The sequence below is a fragment of the Arvicanthis niloticus genome, chromosome 2, assembly GCF_011762505.2.
Source record: "Arvicanthis niloticus isolate mArvNil1 chromosome 2, mArvNil1.pat.X, whole genome shotgun sequence".
Taxonomy (NCBI): Eukaryota; Metazoa; Chordata; class Mammalia; order Rodentia; family Muridae; genus Arvicanthis; species Arvicanthis niloticus.
Genome location: NC_047659.1, coordinates 109798517 through 109819484, shown reverse-complemented (window position 1 = coordinate 109819484; position 20968 = coordinate 109798517). Strand labels below are relative to the sequence as shown.

Sequence of the window (20968 nt, the reverse complement as noted above, 5' to 3'; positions counted from 1 at the left end):
GTATGTAGGAAGCCAACCTAGGAATAGGCTGTTTCTCTAAATCTTCCTAAGTACAAAACACAAAGAGATCCTTAGTTCATAACATGTAAGAATGTCAAAGCTAAACTATATATTATGAGGAGAGATTCCAGCTGCTAATGAGATGGGGCTGCAATAGCCCTGGTATAGTATGGAATTTTCAAATGGTTCTACAGCTGTCTGGGTCTTTCACATTCTCTGGCTGTAGCTGATGATTGAGTCATATCAAATGCTGTAGATATGTAAATGTCATAACTATATCCCTTCAGCTCAGCTTTTTTTTTTTTTTTTATTTAACAAACACAGGACATTCTTTGCTTCCCACAAAAGAACCTTTTTTTTTTTTTTTTTTTTTTTTTTTTTTTTTTTTTTTTTTTTTTTTTTTTTTTTTTGTCTGCAGAATGATACTTGGTCTGCAAAAGTAGTAGCTTTAAATTTATTGCAAAATGAATTGGTGCTTATATATTATTTCCTGCATCCCTCATCCCTTAGGTAATACTGGTAGCCACAGGTTTTCATTAGGAATGAAGTCTTGGACACTGTAGTAACCTGCCTGATGGTCCCCTTTCCTGGACTCCCTTTTCTTTCTTATCTCTGCTCCTCCTTCACCTCCTGTGCTTCTCTGGCTTACTTTTTAAACAAGAGAGGTTTACTTAAATTCTTCTTATCTTTGGGTCTGCTGCCAGGACAAAGCAACTAACTTGGACTTGAAGTTTAGCTCCTGCTATTTGATGTTTGGGTGACTTTAGGTATCAAATTCAAACACTCTGGGGTCAGTTTTTAGTAATGTGGGGGTAAAACAGAGAACTATGTATTATGGTTGTGGCAAAAATGAAAAGACCAATTATTTAAAGGCTGTGATAGGTTTGCAATCAGTGACTCTGAATTTTAGCTGTGATTTATCCTCAAGATTTTACTATTCAAAAACTACTAGCCTGTAGGTATAAGACTATTGGTCCCAGACTTGAATGGACTATTACTAAAAATTTACTTGGTACTTTGCTGAGCATAGGAAGAACCCTTTGAAGGTTCTGAGTTTCTTTCCCTTCAGAAATTTCTGCATAGTGTTCTTACTTCCTCATGTGACTGTTGAAGATAGAGAGGGAAATAAGGAGGCGATTACTAGCAGAATCCATTGATACAGGACTGGAAGTTTATTTTGCTATTTATTATGATGCTAGAGTAGCTTTCTATACACTGGAACTATTCTTTTCATATGCAGAGTGCAAGAGCCAAGAATACTTGTTTGTATGTAGTTACCCCATGACAAAGAACATACTGTTACTACATCAAAGCAGAATTTTTTCTCCCAATTATTGGGGAAATGTTGTGATGGTTCATCTTGATTGAAACTCGATGGGATTTACAGCCACTTAGAGCCTAATCTCTGGGCATGTCTTTGAAGGACATTTCCAGAGATGTTTAATGAGGAGAGATGGTATCCTATCCTGAATATGTATATACAGATGACACCATTCTGTGCAGTGGGGTCCTTGACTAAGTGAAAAGAGGAAAGTAAGCTGAGTGCAGGCAGTCATTGTTCTCCGTATCCTGAGTGTGGATACAATGTGACCACCCACCTTGTGCTCCTACTTCCATGACTCCTTTGCCATGATGGACGGTATCCTCAACCTCAGAGTCAAAATAACCTTTTCTTCTTTAAGTTGTTTCTGCTAGGTATCTTGTCACAGCAATGGGAAACATAAGTAATGCAAGTATAATTGACGTGTGAAGAGAAGTTGAGATGGAAAACAGTCCATAGGAAGAAACAAACTTTGGATTTCATGGAATTCCATATTCTCAGTGTTTTGAGATGTCCTGGTATAGGCAGTCACCTTAAGAACTTGTGTTTTATCAAGTGGGCTTTATACCAGAGATGCAGGGGTGGTTTAACATATAAAAATTCATCAATATAATCTACCATATAAACAAACTAAAAAAAAAAAACCACATGGTCATATTATTAGATGCTAAAAAAGCCCTTCACAAAATCCAGCACCCCTACATTTTAAAAGTCTGAGAGATAATAGACACAAAGTCCATTTCCAAACACAACAAAGGCAATATACAGCAAGCCCACATCTGTATACATAGCAAGCATCAAATTAAATGAAGAGAAACTTAAGGCCATTCTACTAAAATCTACTAAAGACAAGGCTGTCCACTCTTTCAATGTCTACTCAATATAATACTTTAAGTTCTAAATAGAGCAATAAGGTAACTAGAGGAGATCAAGAGGATACAAATTGGAAAAGAAGAAGTCAAAGTATTGCTATTTGCAGATGATATGATAATATATATATATATATATATCTCCAAAAATTCTACCAGGAAACTCCTACAGCTGATAAATACCTTCAGCAAAGTGGTTGGATACAATCACTGTCTCTACTATATATAAATGATAAACAGGATGAGAAAAAATTAGAGAAACAATACCCTTCACAATAGATATAAATAATATAAAATATCTTACTGTAACTCTAATCAAGCAAGTGAAAGGCTTATATGACAAGAACTTCAAGTATTTTAAGGAAAAAAAAGAAGATATATCAGAAGATGGAAAGATCTCCCATACTCATGGATAGGTTAGATTAACATAGTAAAAATGGCCATCTTACATAAGTGTTCTACAGATTCAATGCAATTCCTATTAAATTTTCAAAAGAATTCTTTACGGACTTTAAAGGATGATACTCAATTTCATATGGAAAAACAAAATATTCAGGATAGCTAAAACAATTTTGTACAATAAAAGAAATTGTGGAGGTATCTCCATCCCTGATTTCAAACAATAGTAATAAAAATATATGGTATTGGCATAAAAACAGGCATGTTGATCAACAGAATCAGATTGAAAACCCAGAAGTAAAGCCACACATCTATGGACACTTGATTTTTGACAAAGAAGCCAAAATTATGGAATGGAAAAAAGAAACCATCTTCAACAAATAGTGCTGGTCTAACTAGATGTCTGCATGCAGAAGAATTCAAATAGATCCACAGTTATCACCTTGCACAAAACTCAAGTCCAAGTGGATCAAAGGCATCAACATAAAACTGGATACACTAATCTGATAGAAGAGAAAGTGGGAAATAGCCTTGAAAGCATGGACACAGGAGACGACTTCCTGAGCAGAGCACTAACAGCTCAGGCACTAAGATTAAAAAAATAATAAATGGGACCTCATGAAACTGAAAAACTTCTGTAAGGCCAAGGACACCATCAAAAGGACAAAATAATAGCCTACAGAATGGCGAAAATCCCAACCCTGTATCCAACAAAGGGCTGATACTCAAAAATTATAAAGAACTCAAGAAACTAGACATCAACAAACCAAATAACAGAATTAAAAATGGAGTACAGATCTAAACAGATAATTCTCAGCAGAAGAATATCGTATAGCTGAAAAGGACTGAAAGAAATATTCAACATCCTTAGTCATCAGGGAAATGCAATTCAAAATGACCCTGAGATTCCACCTTACACCTGTCAGAATGACTAAGATCAGAAACTCAAGTGACAGTACATGTTGGTGAGGATATGGAGCAAGGGGAACACTTCTCTATTTCTTGTGGGAGTGAAAACTTGTGTAACCACTTTGGAAATCAATTTGGGCAGCTGTTAGAAAATTGGAAATAGCTCTACCTGAGGACCCAGCTATACCACTCCTGGGCATATACCCAAAAGATGGTCCAACATAACAAAAGGACACTTGCTCAACTATGTTTATAGCAGTTTAATTTGTAACAGACAGAAACTGGAAACAACCTAGATGTTTCTCAACTGAAGAATGGATAAAGAAAATGTGGTGCACTTACACAATGGAATATTACTTAGCTATTAAAAACAATGACATCATGAAATTTTCAGGCAAATGGATTGAACTAGACAATATAATTTTGAGTGAGGTAACCCAGGCCCTGAAAGACAAACATGCTATGTACTCATGTGTAAGTAAATATTAGCCATAAATTACAGGATAACAGAATAGAATCCACAGACCCAAAGAAGCTAAGTAACAGGAAGACCCACAAGGATGCTTAAAGCTCACTGAGTAGGGGAAATAAAATAGACATCAGGGTGGGTGGATGGAGGGCACTGGGTGGGGGAGAGGTTGGGGCGACCAGCAGGGATCAAGTTGGAGGGAAGTGAAGGGAGAGAGAACTGGAATCCACATAGGGTATGAAGCATCTCTGTGAAGAGCTGGAAACTTAGGACAATGGAAGCTCCCAGAAATCTATGAAGGTGATCCTATTAAGACTCCTAGCTATGGGGAATATGGAGCCTGAAATAGTTATCTCCTGTAACCAGGCAAGACCTCCAATGTAGAGACTGGGACACCAACCCAGCCATAAAGCTTTAGACCTATAATTAGTCCTGCCTACAAGAGGTTCTGGGGTAACAATGGAGCAGAAATTGAGGGAAAGGTTAACCAATGACTGGCCAGCCTTGAAATCTATGCCATGAGAGAGTACCACCCCTAGCACAGTTAATGATATTCTTCTATACTTACAGACAGGAACCTAGCATATTCTGTGGAATTTAGAGAGGAAAGACTGAAGGAGCCAGAGGGGTCAATGACACCACAAGAAAACTTACAGAATCAACTATCCTGGGCCCATAGGGGCCCACGGAGACTGAACCATCATGGGAGCTTGCATGGGATGGACCTAGGCCCTCTGCACATACTTAATGTAGGATTCCTAACGGCAGGAATAAAGGCTGTCTCTGACTCTGTTTCCTGCCCTTGGATTTCTTTCCCCACGTTTGCCCAGCCTCAGTAGAAGACGCACCTAGTTCTACTGCAACTAGATATGCTGAGGCAGATTGATAAATGGGAGACCTCTCTATTTCTGAATAGAATGGGTGAACCGAAGGTTGTCCAGGGGAAGAGATGAGAAGGAGGGACTAGGAGGAGAGAAGGGAGAGCAAGCTGCAGTCGGGATGTAAAATTAAAATTAGTTAATTAGTTAGTTAATTAATTAAAAAGTAAAAAGTCTTTAGAGCTAAAAAAAAGAGTAAAGAATCTGGTGTTTTTCCTGTTATTAGCTTTTTATTTGGCATGGTTCCATGGGTCACACATGCAATTTGACATTTTCTACAGAACCTTAAATAGCTCTGTCATTCTAATCTATGGATGAGTGTTCAGGAGCATCACAAAGCTGCATCCAGCCAGCAGAAAGGAGTATCACTTGTATTGTTGCCCCATCTAATTCTTCCCCACTCCATATACACTCTCTCTTCCTTCACCTCTCAAGAAAGTAGTTATTCAGAGGATATTGGATCTAGCTCTGCTCCCCAAGGTGCTTCTTTCACAATGGGTAAAGAACACAAAACTGCATCATGCATACTGGTCACAGGGAGTAAAGACTTTGTATTTGTTTCTTCCTAATGTTGCAGGAAAATTGACCAAGTTTATTAACTAAAACAACACAGACTTAATTTCTAAGCAGATCTGGAGATCAGAAGTCTGCAATGGGTCTGCTTGAGCAATTTCACAATTTTGGGAGGACTGGTACCTTTTTGAACGTTTTAGATCAGACTTTGCTTCCTCACATTTTCCTGCTTCTAGGTCTCGCCTTCCCTTAGAAAGTGTTCTTCCATCTTCAAAACTAAATATGACAGTTGCAGTCTTTCTCATATTATGTTACTCTGACAGCCTTCATTTTGCTTCATTTGTAGGGACCCAATTATTACACTAGACCCATGTAGAGGCTTAATTTTAAAGTTAATTGGTTGGCACACAGAATTCTCTCTGTAACTTTAACTCCATTTCCAGATAACAAGGCATCCACAGGTTCTGGGGATTAGAGCATTGACATGTTTCAGGGATTTATTTATTTATTTATTTACTTTTTGCCTTCCACAGAAAACTAAACAATAGCAGCTCATTCATACTGTATGTCTGTGGACTAGGAGGTAGTAAATGATGACTGAACTGCGTAGTTCTAATGAATTGGGAAGGACAACATTTTTCCCCAAAGAGTTCCAGGTATTTGTAGGACCATTTAAAATCTTAAATTAGCATACAAAGCACCGGTCTCCCTACGGCATTTTCACATATACTTCCTTGAGTTTATTCCCTTCTCCAGATTATTTTGGAGAGTTTTCTAAATACCTCCAAACTTTAATCTCTTCATTTATTAATTAGCTCCTATCTCATGTTTTCTGAAGGACTAATTAAATGAGCAAATAAATGCAAAGGCAATGTCAATAGCTAGACATCTGGTATACAATAAATTCTTAATAAGTGTGAGTTTCTGGTACAAAATCACTACAGCTGGCATTTATTATAAATACAAAGTGTTATCTATTTTCTGGGAAAAATAAGACAGTATGAAGGGAAAGTTGTTGAATAGGTCAAATATTTGAAAAGCTTTGTAAAAATTTAGATGATTAAAAGTTAATGCCAATTATAGTTTTAGCAGAGCTGAAGACTCAGAGTTGAAGAAATGTATTTTAAAATATTTTTAAACTTTGAAAAAATTTAAGAATAGGAATAATTCAAAACACTCATTCACCTGACCCAGATTCATTTTTCAATGTGTTATCTCACTTGCTCTATATATGTAGGTATTTATGTATTTATGTATCTATCATCAATTATCTATCAGCTACGTCTATCTATCTATCTATCTATCTATCTACCATCTATTTATCTATCTACCATCTATCTAATCATTTCTTTTAATTGAGACTAAGCTACATATACAGTGTCCTCTACCTTTGAATAGTCCACCACATAGTTCCTAAGAAGAGAGGTATACTTTTATATGACCATATTAGGGTCAGTTTACTTATTCGATAATGACCCAGATGTATTAGTTTAGGCTTTATGAATGACACATGGACTTTGTTACACACTCCTCTTTGTTTTCTATACAAACCTTTACAAGTGTAAGCTTGCAGCTGATAGACAGCATAGTTTCCCACCATGATCTATCACTCTTATTTAGTACGATCAAGTCTATCATCCAAATTTGCAAGTTGGTTCAGGAGTAACATTATCTCATGTCACTCAGAATCGAAGACCAGGTATAGTTGCTACCATCTTCTGTATTTTTTATGGTGAACTATTTTCTCTGCTTGTTTTTGTCCTTTATAATATTGCTGAGGTAAATCGTTGGCTTTTATCGTGCATCTAATTTGGGGTTTTCTGCTTTGCATCCTATGTAAATGATGGAGAATCCTCAGATATCCTGTTTAAATACAAAATCTCCATGTGTCCATCACCAATAGTGTTTTATTTCCCAGCTGTCCAAGCATTGTGTGACTTCTTCCTGATGTAGTTACTATTCTACTGTTCTCTGTCTTGAGTGTAGTTTCACTGGGGTTGTTATCCTGGAAGTAGGAACTAAGGAAAGATATGAAATGGTGTTTTGTGTGGTGTGATTTGTGTTGCTTGATTTAGGTCATACTACTGTGGGTCCCTGAAGAATCACTAACCAGTTGGTAGTAAGACACAGTCTGTGGTTGGGCCAATCTATTTCAGTATTTAGCATAAGGTTATTTTATATCATTTTTTTTCTTAGAATTTTCCTCCACTACCTGGGTTGCAAAACAAAACAAAAAGACATAAATGTTGTAAAGGAACTTTTAACAACCAGGGAAGTGGCAGGAACTGAAAGGAAGAAAAGGGGTTAGGGGTGAGTGTAACCAGAGCACATTATATAGGTATGGAATTGTAAGACATTAATTAATAAAAAACTAAACTATGATTTAGGTCTTCTTTTTCTCTTGTTATATATATCTTAACTCAAATAATTGTATAAGGTAGTCTGGAGGTGGGAACAATCATTAATCTGCCACGGATATTCTCTATATGCCTATATCATACAGTTATGGTCACAAACTTTTGTTTAGTAGACTGGAATGAAGAATAAGAAATCAATATTGATAATGACTCAGCTCACTTGTTCCAAATAAATCACAACCCAGCATGTCTATTCTGAAAGTGAGACTATTGTGTGCTAACTATATACATGGTTATTCATCTCCAGATCAAGCTTTTATCACATTACCTGTCATGCTAGAGAGTTAAAGGCATTCAGCATATTCGTGCTAATACCAATGGTATTTGCTCTGCCCACTTAATCAAAACATTACTATTTCTTCTTTGACTTCATCCTTGTCTTGGCGGAACTTCACTATGAATACCAGCCTGGCTTTGAACTTGTGATCTTTTTTTTTTTTTTTTTTTATTATTAGATTTTTTAAATTTACATTTCAAATATTAGCCTCCCGAGTGTGAAGATTACTAAAAGGTAGCATTATTTCCAGCACTAACATACTTTTTGAAATTTCTAAAAGATTTGTACTTCAAACATGGATTCTTGGTACTAGCAAAGTGATTTGAAACTGGATATAATAACAGATGGCAAATCCACATAACTAAAGAGATTTATCATACCATGAATCGAAAAGTTTAATATTTGTTGCAAATCCAATAAATGAGGCCATCATATTTTTGAATTACCCTGAACTATATATCAGAGTTGAGCCACATATCTGCGATCTTATTCGTCTGGAGTGCCTGCGCCTAGTCCTCATTCCATCTATCTATCTAGTCACAGATGCTAGATGTAGTTCTCCAATGTATGGTGATTCCCCAACCCCCCATTCCCATGCCTTTCTTCAGTGAGAGCAGGTTTTCATTGGACACTCCACTTGTTAGAAAAGGAGCTCACTGTGTTTACTTGAGAAAGCTCATACTGTTCTTTTTTTTTCTAGTTTGTGGCTTCTTCTTTCTTTCACCGTTCTCTGACTTTATTTCACTCTTTTAATCCCCTAGCACTAGGTAGAAGACACAGAAGGATAGAAAGGAGAAACACATCCTGAATATAATTTCTTTCCTGTTTCATCTTTGACCATGACTACTATCAAACAGCGACCATCCCTCCCAAATGACTAACAATGACCAACTCTCTCTTGGGTCACTAGCATTTATATTCCCTCTAAAAATGTTCCCAGAATTCCAAAGGTAACACACTTGTAGAAACTGTCTGCAGATGGCAAAACCATGTCTCTGTTAGAGCACAGGCAAATCATAGTCAGCTGCTATGAACTGTCTGAAGCAGCCCCATACCCCATACCCCATGCCTGGGTTTAAAATGAAATATTCTTATAACATATCTGTTTTTAAAGAAACCAAAATTTCAAAATTCTCACTAAAAACACTCTTGTGCATTTTCTTTCCTCTTCCATTAGACAATTATTCTATGGCTTAAAATTGTTCTGAGGTCTGAATAAAAGAACCAAGATAATTCTTCCTGCTTGTTATCCATATTCGTTCTATTGACTCTTTGTGAACTCCTGGAAAAAAAGAACGTACTAAGAAATAAAAATAAGAAAGTTGAGGGGAATGGAAAGAGAAAAAGGTGGTAAGAAATTTTTACAAAGTGTGTGTGTGTGTGTATACTTGCATGATCATGCACACGAATGAAGGGAGGGGGGCTCTAATGTCAATGTTCCAGAAGCAGAACTTTAACAGATCACATATGCCAATGCCTTCCTAAGCTTTACAAATGAGGACATCGAATGCAAGAAAGATCAAAGGGTTTACAGAAAGTGACACAAATTGGGGACTCAGTTGGATCAGAGGACATAGGTGTCATCAGCCATGACCCACTTCTTTTAAGGTGTTTCCCTAAGACTTATGATGGTGTCTGATCTGATCTATAAAGAGTGAAGGAATAGCCTTCTGCATCATCCTCCCCACTCAACCATGCAGTAACGAGCCTGGAAGGACATTTAAAATCTTTTAGATTTATTTTTTATTTTGTTTTATGTCTATGAATGATTTGCTTGCTTGCCTGCCTGCCTGCCTGCATGCATGCATGCATACATGCATGCATGTATATATGTATGCATGTATGGATTTTGTATGTGCACCATATGTGTGCCTGGTGCCCACAACACTCAAAAAAAGTGTCAGATCCCTGTTATTGGAGTTACAGATGGTTATAAGCTACCATGTATGCTGAGAATTAAACCTGGGTTCTTTACAAAAGAAATAAGTGCTCTAAACTGATGAGCCATCTCTCCAGCCTCTGACAGGACATTTTAGTGGTGTCTAAGAGGATTTGGAGATACGAGTATTATGTATGTAGGGAGAGGGAAAACAGGTATTATACCAAGAAAAAAAAAACCCTAACCTTTTACTTAAGCATAGCTCAAAATTTAAAGCATTAGGACTTTTTCAAGACAAGGTTACATGAAGGGGAGAATTACAACATGTCTGATAATTAAATGGCATCCTAAGACATCAATCACATTTTTAGAGGCCACATCACAAGACCGCTAACAGTGACATTAATGTGTTTTGGTAACACTTAGCAATCTGGATATTTAATACACTTCAGCCATTTGTTCCAGGTCACTAGAGGTTAACAAGGCAGCAGTGAATATAAAAATAATTGTCTTTCATTAGGTTAAGTCACCAGTTTGAAAAGCAAGGACAAGGACCTCTGAGTAATCTTGATCTTTGTCTAGGACCAAGGCATTGCATTTTGAGTAAATGCTCATATACTCACCATTGTGTTTGAAGGGTCTTATGACAGCACCTGACAGTCGAGCCCCCAGGATGACAGAATTGTGGTTAAACTCATCACTTAAAATGAGGCATCCCTGTGCAGAAAAGAAACACAAACCACAAAATAATGAAAGGAAAGACAACATATGGGAACTAGAAAACACCAAAATCTATGTTAAATCAGAACTCTACTTAATCTGGAAAGGTTGAACTTCAGATGGAATTTATATGGACAAAATCTAATCTTTCAGCTAGGTCATGGAGATGGCAGCTGTTTGCAAGACATTGCATCTTTACTAGAACATCAATAAACAAATACTTTTCAACAGCAAGATTGTCTTTAAGCACTAGCAAGAGTCTAAAGGATTGAGCTTTGACTGGAAGACTGATTTATGGAGGGCTGTACACTTGCTTGGTACCTGATTTTGTGCTAGAGTTTTTTATGGTTCTCATTTGTTCTCCTGGCAGCCCAGGGCTTTTTAAAATAGTAAGGCATTTCAAAGTCTTTCCTTGTGTTCTTGTTTTTCCTGTGCACATCCCATGGAAACAGAAGCATCTGTGTTTTACAGTTAAAAACTTTGAATTTGTAAAACTGTGCATGGAAAGTCAGTGTGAGGTGAGCAGAGAATGTTACTGCTTATGTCTTATGCTTGTAAATTTGTTTTTCTTTTAAAATACATACATTAGAGAGCTGTTCAGGAATACCCAAAATTTAGAGCAATGAGTTCTTCCTTCTATTTTGGTAATTCATATACAATGTGTTTTAGGTTTTTGAGGATAAAGCTAGAAAAATGGTCTCATTTACATAGGGAAGAATAATGTCTATTGGCAATTTTTCTTTGTAAACATTTGTGAATTATTGTATACCTCATGATACCTCACCTCTATGTTCTTTAGCCATGTAACCACTATAAATTAGGCAGCTGCTATTTCCAAGAAATTCCATATTTTTATATTAAATGTTATATATATTATATATCAGCAGCTAATATATCATGAGAATCAACATTTCCCCAATTACTCTAATATTTTTAATGGTGCTATCTTCATTTTTCTCAATGAACTTTCACAGAATCCAATTTAAGATAATATATCACACTTAGCTGTCAGTTTAAAGAAAAACATAAATCTGATTTTCACACTTGCTTATTTAAAATGAAGTAGCTAACTTCCCATTGTTTTTCCTCCAGAGCATCCTCACACACTCTGGCATAATTTACAATGAGGTTCTAGGTGATTTGCTGTGTGCCTTTATTGTTCTCTTCTTAGATCATGGATTTGTGTTCTAGTTCCTTCCCACTTTATACTTTGCATGTGCAGTCCCTTCTTCATTGTTCCAATAAACAATGTGCTCACCTTTCAAAGTTCTCCTTTCATGATTCTAGTACAGGCAACACAAAGTTCTCAAGAAGAGATGGCAGCATATATCTATATCTATATCTATATCTATATCTATATCTATATCTATATCTATATCTATATCTATATCTATATCATCTATATCATCTATATCTAATCTATATCCATGTGTGTATACATATATGATGTATGATACACACACACACACACACACATATATATATATATATATATATATATATATATATATATATATATATGGCTTCATACCATGACATGCAGAATCTCAATAATTAGTCACCTAAATGAATGAATGGTCGAAACAGGAAGTTTTTTTGGTCTAAAGTAGTGCTTAGTAAGTACTTGCTACATGGCAAATGTATATGAAAGTCCATAAAACAGGCCTTTCTAAGCTACTATTGAAGATGACATTTAATCCATATTTAGTCTAGCAACATAATAACTGGGAGTATCACAATCAAGAGACGTTCTAAACTATGCTGATATATTTACCCAAAGAGTTTGATGTTGAGAAAAGAACCTTTTGGCAACACTTTTGGTAAAGGACTTGTACAAAGGTGTAATTCTTGGGAATAGTACAGCAGAAGACACATGGCATCAAATTCTTACCTTTCCAACAAATATAGGGATATTTGTTGAGTTGGTTGCAAATCCCATCCCAAACACCATCACTGCTTCTACATTCAAGAACTTAGCCATGAGATCCTCCAGCTCCATGTGTATATCCAAGGTACCTGAGCAGAAGTTACATGAGGAGTGACCCTTGCTTTTGAACAAGCCCAAGTTTAAAAACTTAAATTCTACTATACATACATCAACATGGACCTGGAACATATCAAGAGTCTTTGTCATAGTTCCAATCTAGAAACAACTCAAAGTCCATATGTTATAAAGCGAATGTATTAATTTTGGAAACACAGTTGAATGTAGCCTAATGAAAAACAAGAATACTGCCTCACACAATGGTGTGGATAAAGTTTGCAAACATGTCAGGGCAGTGTTGTTTTTGTTTTTTCGTTTGTTTTTGTTTTTTGCATGACAAGAATTTTGGGATTCTCTAAATGCTCTGTATCTGGATGTTGTTGGATGCACATGTATGTTTGCTTTGTAAAAATCCATTGAGTTATATACTTATGGCTGCTCCCATACGCATTTTACAATGGAATAGAACATATAAAACACACCACAATCCCGACATCCTACAATCAATTGTTACAATCCTCTTAGAGGTTTTATTTACCTAAATGCACACAGATTCTACAGCTTCTATAGCTACTAATGGTACATTTATTAAATTTTTGCAATGTAATAGGTACTCTGATAGGTCTGCCATCTAAATGACTTTACTTAGACTTCTTAGACTTCCATTAGAGCAGGTAATATTATTTTATAGAGAAGAAAAACTAAAGTTTAAAAATGTTTCAGAGAAAACTCAACAGATAATCCAACCTAACCCTGAATGTTTGTTTTTACTTCTCATGACCTTTCTTTCTCTCTTTCTCCTCTTCTTTCTCATCCTTTGCTTCTTCATCTTTCCATCACCTTCTCTCTCTCTTCTTTGACATCATCTTGTATTACATAGCCCTGGCTGCCTTCAAATTAGTGAGATTCCTATCTCAACTCTCTGAGTTCTCAGTTACAGGCATGTATCACCATGCCAAGACTATAACCTTTTATATCCTTAATTAAAGAATCTCTTCTTAAATATTATAATCAAATTACTTGCTGGTAGCAAAGATTAATGCTTTCTAAATTTTGTTTGTAATCATTTTATCTTTTAGATATACAGCAGCTAATATCATAGCTACTAGCGTATGTAGTTAGTGAAATTGAAGAACTGAGCTCCAAAATATATTTGAAGTTTACTAACTTGGTTTCAACTTTAAAATTAAAGTCCTTTGAAAATATTTTCTACTAAATACCTCATTAGCATTTGAGTATTTCATTTGATTCCATTCATGGAAACTTTAGTATGTGCATTGAGATGTAATATGGATATAAAAAACACCAGGAGATTTTGTATTGATTATATGTGTTTAAATAGTAAATTAAAATGACAGATATTGCATTATATTTTTACTTTGACATTTTCCATGGAAGATAAATTTGGTTACGTTTGCATGATAAGTGATGATATCCATTGAGCTATCTCTCTAATGGGACAACATAAACTTTTAATTACCCTGTCAAACCTTGAGTAAAGGATGACTGTACTGTGTGCTGCTTCTGACACTCTGTGGATAAATGAATTCAGGTTTGAGAATAGAAAGACACATAAGGGGTGAGATTTAACTTGTACCTGCAGTATTTAGAAGCTGCTGTTGAGATTTAAGAAGGAGCAATATTGTTGCCATGTCCATTACAAACGTGTTTCCTTCAGCGTAACAATCAATATATATTATTATTCAGAATGAAGTATCAGGATTTTACTCTCACTGATGTTAGCACCATTATTATGCCAAAATGGTTAAAGATAAATTTTAGAAAGTATTAAGCAGTCAGTTCAAAGAGTTAATTCTTCATATTTTGTATTCAGTATTAAGTAGGATTTTTGAAGAACAATCTTTGTGCTTTAAAAAAACTACAGTATTATACAGAAGCTAGTTGGTGGCCTTCTCAAACCTGAATTCATTTTATCCCCACAGCTCTCAGAAACAATACATAGTACAGTCATTCTTACTCAAGATTCAGTGGAGCAGTTGAATTGTCACACTGGAGACATGGATCTGATGATGAAAGAATTTATCATGCAAACCTAATGATCTGACTTCTTATCCCAGAACTCAGTGGAAGGAGAGAGCCAACTCCATGGAGTAATTCTCTTATTTTCACACATATGTCACACATACACATAAATCATAATAAAATGTACAAAAAGTTGGAATTTTGATATAATATTTGTATCACCAAACATAAAATATAATTGATACACATCAAATATGTTTGATATATATTTGATATAGATCAGTAAATATATATATCAAATAAATATATTATACACACAGCAGAAAGAGTAAATTAACTTTGAAGATGAAAACATGAACACAAGATCATGTACTTGAATTCGTTTTTATTTATTTGGAAGACATTGCTTTTCCGGGCAGTGGTGGTGCACGCCTTTAATCCCAGCACTTGAAAGGCAGAGGTAGGCAGATTTCTGAGTTCGAGGCCAGCCTGGTCTACAGAGTGAGCTCCAGGACAGCCAGGGCTATACAGAGAAACCCTGCCTCAAAAGTACAAAACCAAAACCAACCAACCAGCCAAAGAAACAAAAAAGGAAGAAGACATTGCCTTCCAAAGGGGATGGTCCCTAGAGTAGGCAACTAAAAGGTAGGAGACTGGCTTCTCTCCCTAGATCTGCCACTAATCACTGAGTAGTCTTTGACTATTGTCCTGAAGGTTGGTAAAGAGATTGGAAGCTATGGTTTAGGATCTCCTGACACTACACATGCTCTTTCTTCCAAATAGAATTGTCTCCTCTCATAGTGCTTCTCCCACTCACTTTCTCATCTCCACCCATCATGTGAGTCATTCTCCACCTCCCTTCCAGCTGCCCAAGGCAAAACCACACAGGAGATTAATTATATCATCATTATCCCACCATGATTAGTATTACTAAGTTTATTCCAGAAATTGGAAAAATCTCCATTACAAAACGAGCACACGAAGAGTGCTGACAGACACACAAGACCCATGATTTCCACAGATACTAAAGACATCAGAATGTTCATGGGAGTAAAAATTGTGATACTATAGTAGATGTTTTGCCCTGATGAGCACAATGCCCTGTCTAGCCCTAATATTCAGGATAAACCTAGAGAGTTGTATAGGGTCTTTTTGTCGAGTATGCAATTAGGAATATCAAAGATCCACATGGAACCAAAGCAACAAAGTAACTAGGCAGCAAATATCAATACTTAGAGAAGCTGTTCAAAGCTAGAAGGAGGCCAAATTAGTCCGCTCAGTAACTTTTCTCAAAACTCTTTCTTGCTCAAGGGATCAACTGAGTAACTATGTCACAACTAAACTACCAAGACCTGGGTGGACAGATAATTAAGATAAATCTCCACCTTTGTTCTTTCTAAACCTGCTGTTCCACATGTTTAGCTAATTGAATTACTGAAAGTCCTTAGGATGGTGTGGGATGTTCTGTTAGGCAAACAGACAGCCAGGCAACTATGGGATGTACATGTGCCAAAGACTCTCTTGGGAGGTTTCCCAATATAAGGAATTCCATATGGATTAATAAAAACACCACTTTTTAAATTAATTACTCTATGCTAAAAATAAAGGATGATTAAAGAGAACAAAGTAGTTGTTAGAAAGTTGATGAGTTTCCTTTTTACAGACATCAGGCTGTGATTCAATCCAGTAAAAAATGTTAAATTGTAGTTAGTGGTCTAAATAGTTGGGTAGTTTTAAAAATAACATTCAACAGTCTGTCTTTGGTACATAAATACTGTCTTTTGTAAATCCCAATAAAGCATAACTATCATCCTAGTTGTAGGAACATACAGATGCACAATCATTTTTATTTGGCTAGTGTCAGTGGGCGTACAAATTGCTGAGCTATGTATATATTGATTCCTGTCATTAGTTTGATGTTTTTCTTATCCAGCAGGCTACTAAAATCTGCTTCATGAATAAAAGAATAAACATGAACTGGGTCTATCCTCTTGGCAGCTCACTAAGTGATATTTGCTGATGCCAAACATCGAGTTCATTGTCATAAGTCAAGTGAATAAAAAGTAGATTTAGGATAAATGACCAATATTCTGGACATGGATTACATGCTTCTGTTGGATTTTTAGTGATGCTGACTGGTTCACCCTCAGCCAAAATGCACAGATCTCTGGCTTTAATACTGTCCTACAAACACTGATTGATATCAATTGGGTAAGGGTATAGTTGAGAAGTCCATTTCTCAGTTACCAATGATTCCTCTGTGTCATGTGTGAAGCTATTTCCCTAACTGTGACTAGTCACATTTGGTTCATAAACGCCTGTTTGCAGACTGTTTCTAGACTTGGCCTCAGCACAGGTTATCATTTAACGTGAAGATCTGCCAGCTCTTCCCATCTGCCTGTTCTAATGGTGCTGCAGATCAGTTCACATCTGTGCCACTTTGCATGCACTGAGGATTCCTACATCCAAGCCAGCATCGGTCCTTTTGCCTAAAGGAATCACACAGAAGTCTTTGGGTACCTGGTTCTGACACTTGCAGTTTATATGGTTATATTGCCTCTTGGTTGAATTTATTTAATGTTAAGCATTTAGAGAAAGATGTGGAACTAGATGCCTTGTCTGGCCGCTGTGTTCAGAGACAAACAGCAGAAGGCACTTGCATTGGCAAGCCTACTTAGAACTTCACTTTAAACAGAACACTCACTACCTCTTGTTAAATTAACCATTTGTGCACAGTTAGAATCAGATGCAGGTCAAGTGTTTAAGGGAGGCATAGTTGGGCTATTGAAACAATTTTCTTGGTAATACTAATGACAGAAGAATTGTTAAGCTGACAAAATGACTTCTCTTTTACTTTGTGTTTTCTTTCTTTTTTAAAAAGATGTATTTATTTAATGTATGAGTGCTCTATCTACATGTACACTTGCATTTCAGAAAAGGGCATCAAGATTACATTATGGATGATTGTGAGTCACCATGTGGTTGCTAGGAATTGAACCCAGGACCTCAGCAACCGTGCAATTAACTGCTGAGCTATCTCTCCAGCTTATGGTTTTATTCTTTTATTTCTGTTTTTTCTTTTTTCTTTTACTTTTCATTTATTGAGGACTTCATCAATGAGCACCGTATCAGCATAATTTTCTCTCCTTTCTCTTCCCTCCAACTCTTTCCCTCTTCTTCTCAACTCTGTAGTCTCTTATTTTTTAATTATTATCACACACACACACACACACATGCACACACACACACACACACACACACACACAGAAAGAGAGAGAGAGAGAGAGAGAGAGAGAGACTTACATGTACAACTTGTTAAGTTCATTTAATGTTGCATATATATATATATATATATATATATATATATATATATATATGGCATAACCTGGGGATTACAGATCTTCTATTCTCAGTAACCATTCATTGTACTCAGATCTCTATCTAAGGATGGTGCTTTGAGAGATTTCTCCATCCATGTTGGCATGTCAATTGGTGTTGTCTATTTTTTCAGGTTTTATTTAGGCAACCATATTGTTGAGATTTAATGGATTCAGTTGCTGGTTATATATACGAGACACTATCTTGGAGTAGAATACTTTTTAATTTTCTAAATATAAACGTGGTATTTTGCTATAAACTTAGACAATAAAATATCAAGCAAATCAACACGCTCAGTGACTCACATAGTAACCCCTCTGTGTGTGTGTGTGTGTGTGTGTGTGTGTGTGTGTAAGGCCTTAAGAAAACATTTCTTAAGCAATAGATTCTGATTTGGGGGTTATGGATATATCTCAGTTGGTAAAATACTTATGTTGCATACTGGATTCAGTCCTTAATAGTGACAAAATTTTTAAAAAGGCTGTAGCATACAGGGCCTACTGCTTGGTGAGAGCACTGATGTGTTTCTCTCCCAGGAGTATGTGGAGACTCTTCCAGTTCTATAAAATCTAGCAAGCATAGAGAGAATTTTTTTGACTACCAATGTTGATTTCTCAATGCCCTGAATCCCAAACTAGGTGGTGTCTTCAGCAAGATGGTCTTACCATTTCATTTTGATGGGAAACTAAAAATAATAACAATATCCTGCGTTGTTAGGAGTGCCTTTGAGGCCTTCCTGACTAATAACTCACAGGGAGCCCCCCTCCCCACTGGAATAGAGATTATTTTATTTAATAATTCATGTCTTATGGGAACAGCACCCTCTACCCATGCAGGACAGATCTATTCAAATTCCTTTTAAATCATATTATATTTGAAAAATTAGCTCATTAACTCATGGGGTTCTATTAAGCTTCTTCATAGTTTTAGTTAGCTCATTTCCTAGCCCCTTTTTTCTTCTATCTCCCAACTCCCATACACACTTAACCCTTTAACTCTAGACTATTTCTCTCTGTTCTGTGTCACATGTGTTCTACAGTGATGATGAAAATTTCTGTACAGCCTTTTCATTTCTGTTAAGTCTTCCCTACTTCCTTGTTTTCTCACTTTCATTCCTTTCCATGTTTTCTGACTCTTTCTGCCTGTGGGATTCTTTTTATTTTCAGTGAAAATATCAAGCTAATCAAAATACTCACTGGCTCACATAGTAACACTATTCTCTGTGAGCGCCTACCTGGTGTGTGTGTGTGATTTAAATCTGGCTTCTTCTACATGAGTGATAACATGAGATGGTTATCTTTTTGAGACTAGGTTACTGCACTGAGTATAATTTCTTTTCCAGTTTCCTCCATTTACCTGAACATTTTTTGTTTGTTTGTTTTGTTTTTCGAGACTGGGTTTCTCTGTATAGCTTTGGCTGTCCTGGAACTCACTTGGTAGACCAGGCTGGCCTCGAACTCAGAAATCCACCTGCCCCTGCCTCCCAAGTGCTGGGGTTAAAGGCATGCGCCACCACTGCCCAGCTTACCTGAACATTTTATGATTTAGTTTTTCTTTACATCCAAGTAAAATTCTGTTACCTACATATTCTACATTTCATCATCATTTTCAATTAATGGACATAAATTAATTGCACTATTGTAAATAGAGCAACAGTGAATCTGGATCTACAAGTATCTCTGTAGAAAGATACAGTATCCTTTGATATACTCCCAGGAGTGGCAAACTAGACTTTAAGTTCTAGCTTACCAAGAAACCTCCAGAGTGATATCCAAAACAGCTGCACTAGTTTACACTCTGGCCAACAATGTATAAATGTTCCACCTTAACCACATCCATGCTAATATTTGTTATCATTTGTATTCCTGATGATGGTCATTCGGAGTCAAGTAGATATAAACATAGGAGGGAGAGGGGGTGAGTTGAGGGCATTAGAAGGAGTTAAAGGGAGGTAGTGGTGGGTGAAACTTTATTTATAAATAGCAGAATTATAATTTTATATACTTTTCATGTATCACAAATTTTCATTTTTATTCTTTTTGTCAAAGTAGTAAAATTGGAACTAGTCTTATTTTGCAAAAGTCCAGACCAGAGAGCTCCTCAATGACGTAGTGAGTGGGCCTTTGGTTTTACCTGAGAACTTTGGTACTAGGCAATGTGCTCTTCAGTGATACCCAGGAGAATTAGTCTTAGTTTTGAGTTCTCAGCATATGGACTCTAGCAATTTTTGAATGGCAAGTCATAAAAAATATGCCTGGACTGTGTGTTTTATCTTCTTGAGTTAGGAGGTGGAAGAAGCTTATCTGCAAATTATCAACTTCTGTGAATCTCAACTTATGTCACTCCAGGTGTGCCTTTTGGGGCACATACTGTACTGAGGTAAAATTATTGGTACATATTGTTGGTAAAATTATTATGTCACATTGATATATCATACTTGCTTGGCTCTGTTGAACCTACAGGGCCAGTTTCTACACTTTTTAGGAAATAGGCCTATTTTTTTAAAAAAGAGTTTGCTATAGAAGTAAAATAATTAAAATGGAGAATCTCTGAAACTTATATAATGAAACAGTTGTTTATAAACATCTTTGTAGCATTGATTTGCATAAAATTGTTTCATTTAAAAATCTCTTGTAGTATTCTGTGCTTGTTAAAATCTGGCTTGTGTATAATTCCTAATGCTGTCAGGGGAAGGACAATTACATTGTCAGAACTCTATTAGGTTTCAGGAAATTGCCAAAAGGCTTTCAGAAACCAAGACATATTTTCCTGTTTCTACTCCCAAACAATTCCTCTGAGAGTACCCTATCCCTTATGAGGACTCGTAGAAAAAAATAAAGAGGCTTGAGAGTAAGGCAATGACATTTCATTAATCAGAATTTGCAATAATTTGGTCTGAAAGGAACTAGTGCCATTTTTTAAAAAAGGGTTTGCTATAGAAGTAAAATAATTGGAATGGAGAATATCTGTAA

At 36.1% G+C, this 20968-nt stretch overlaps 1 protein-coding gene across 1 annotated transcript in view; it reads right to left on the bottom strand.

Annotated features, from left to right (window-relative positions):
- Positions 1–20968, bottom strand: part of Sptlc3 (serine palmitoyltransferase long chain base subunit 3) — a 118180-nt gene that overhangs the window by 53545 nt on the left and 43667 nt on the right. The window contains exons 5-6 of the mRNA XM_034496555.2: positions 12543–12667; positions 10555–10648 (exon numbers count right to left, since the gene is read on the bottom strand). Coding sequence (XP_034352446.1) covers positions 10555–10648; positions 12543–12667 — 219 coding nt within the window. The remainder of the gene's footprint in view (positions 1–10554; positions 10649–12542; positions 12668–20968) is intronic.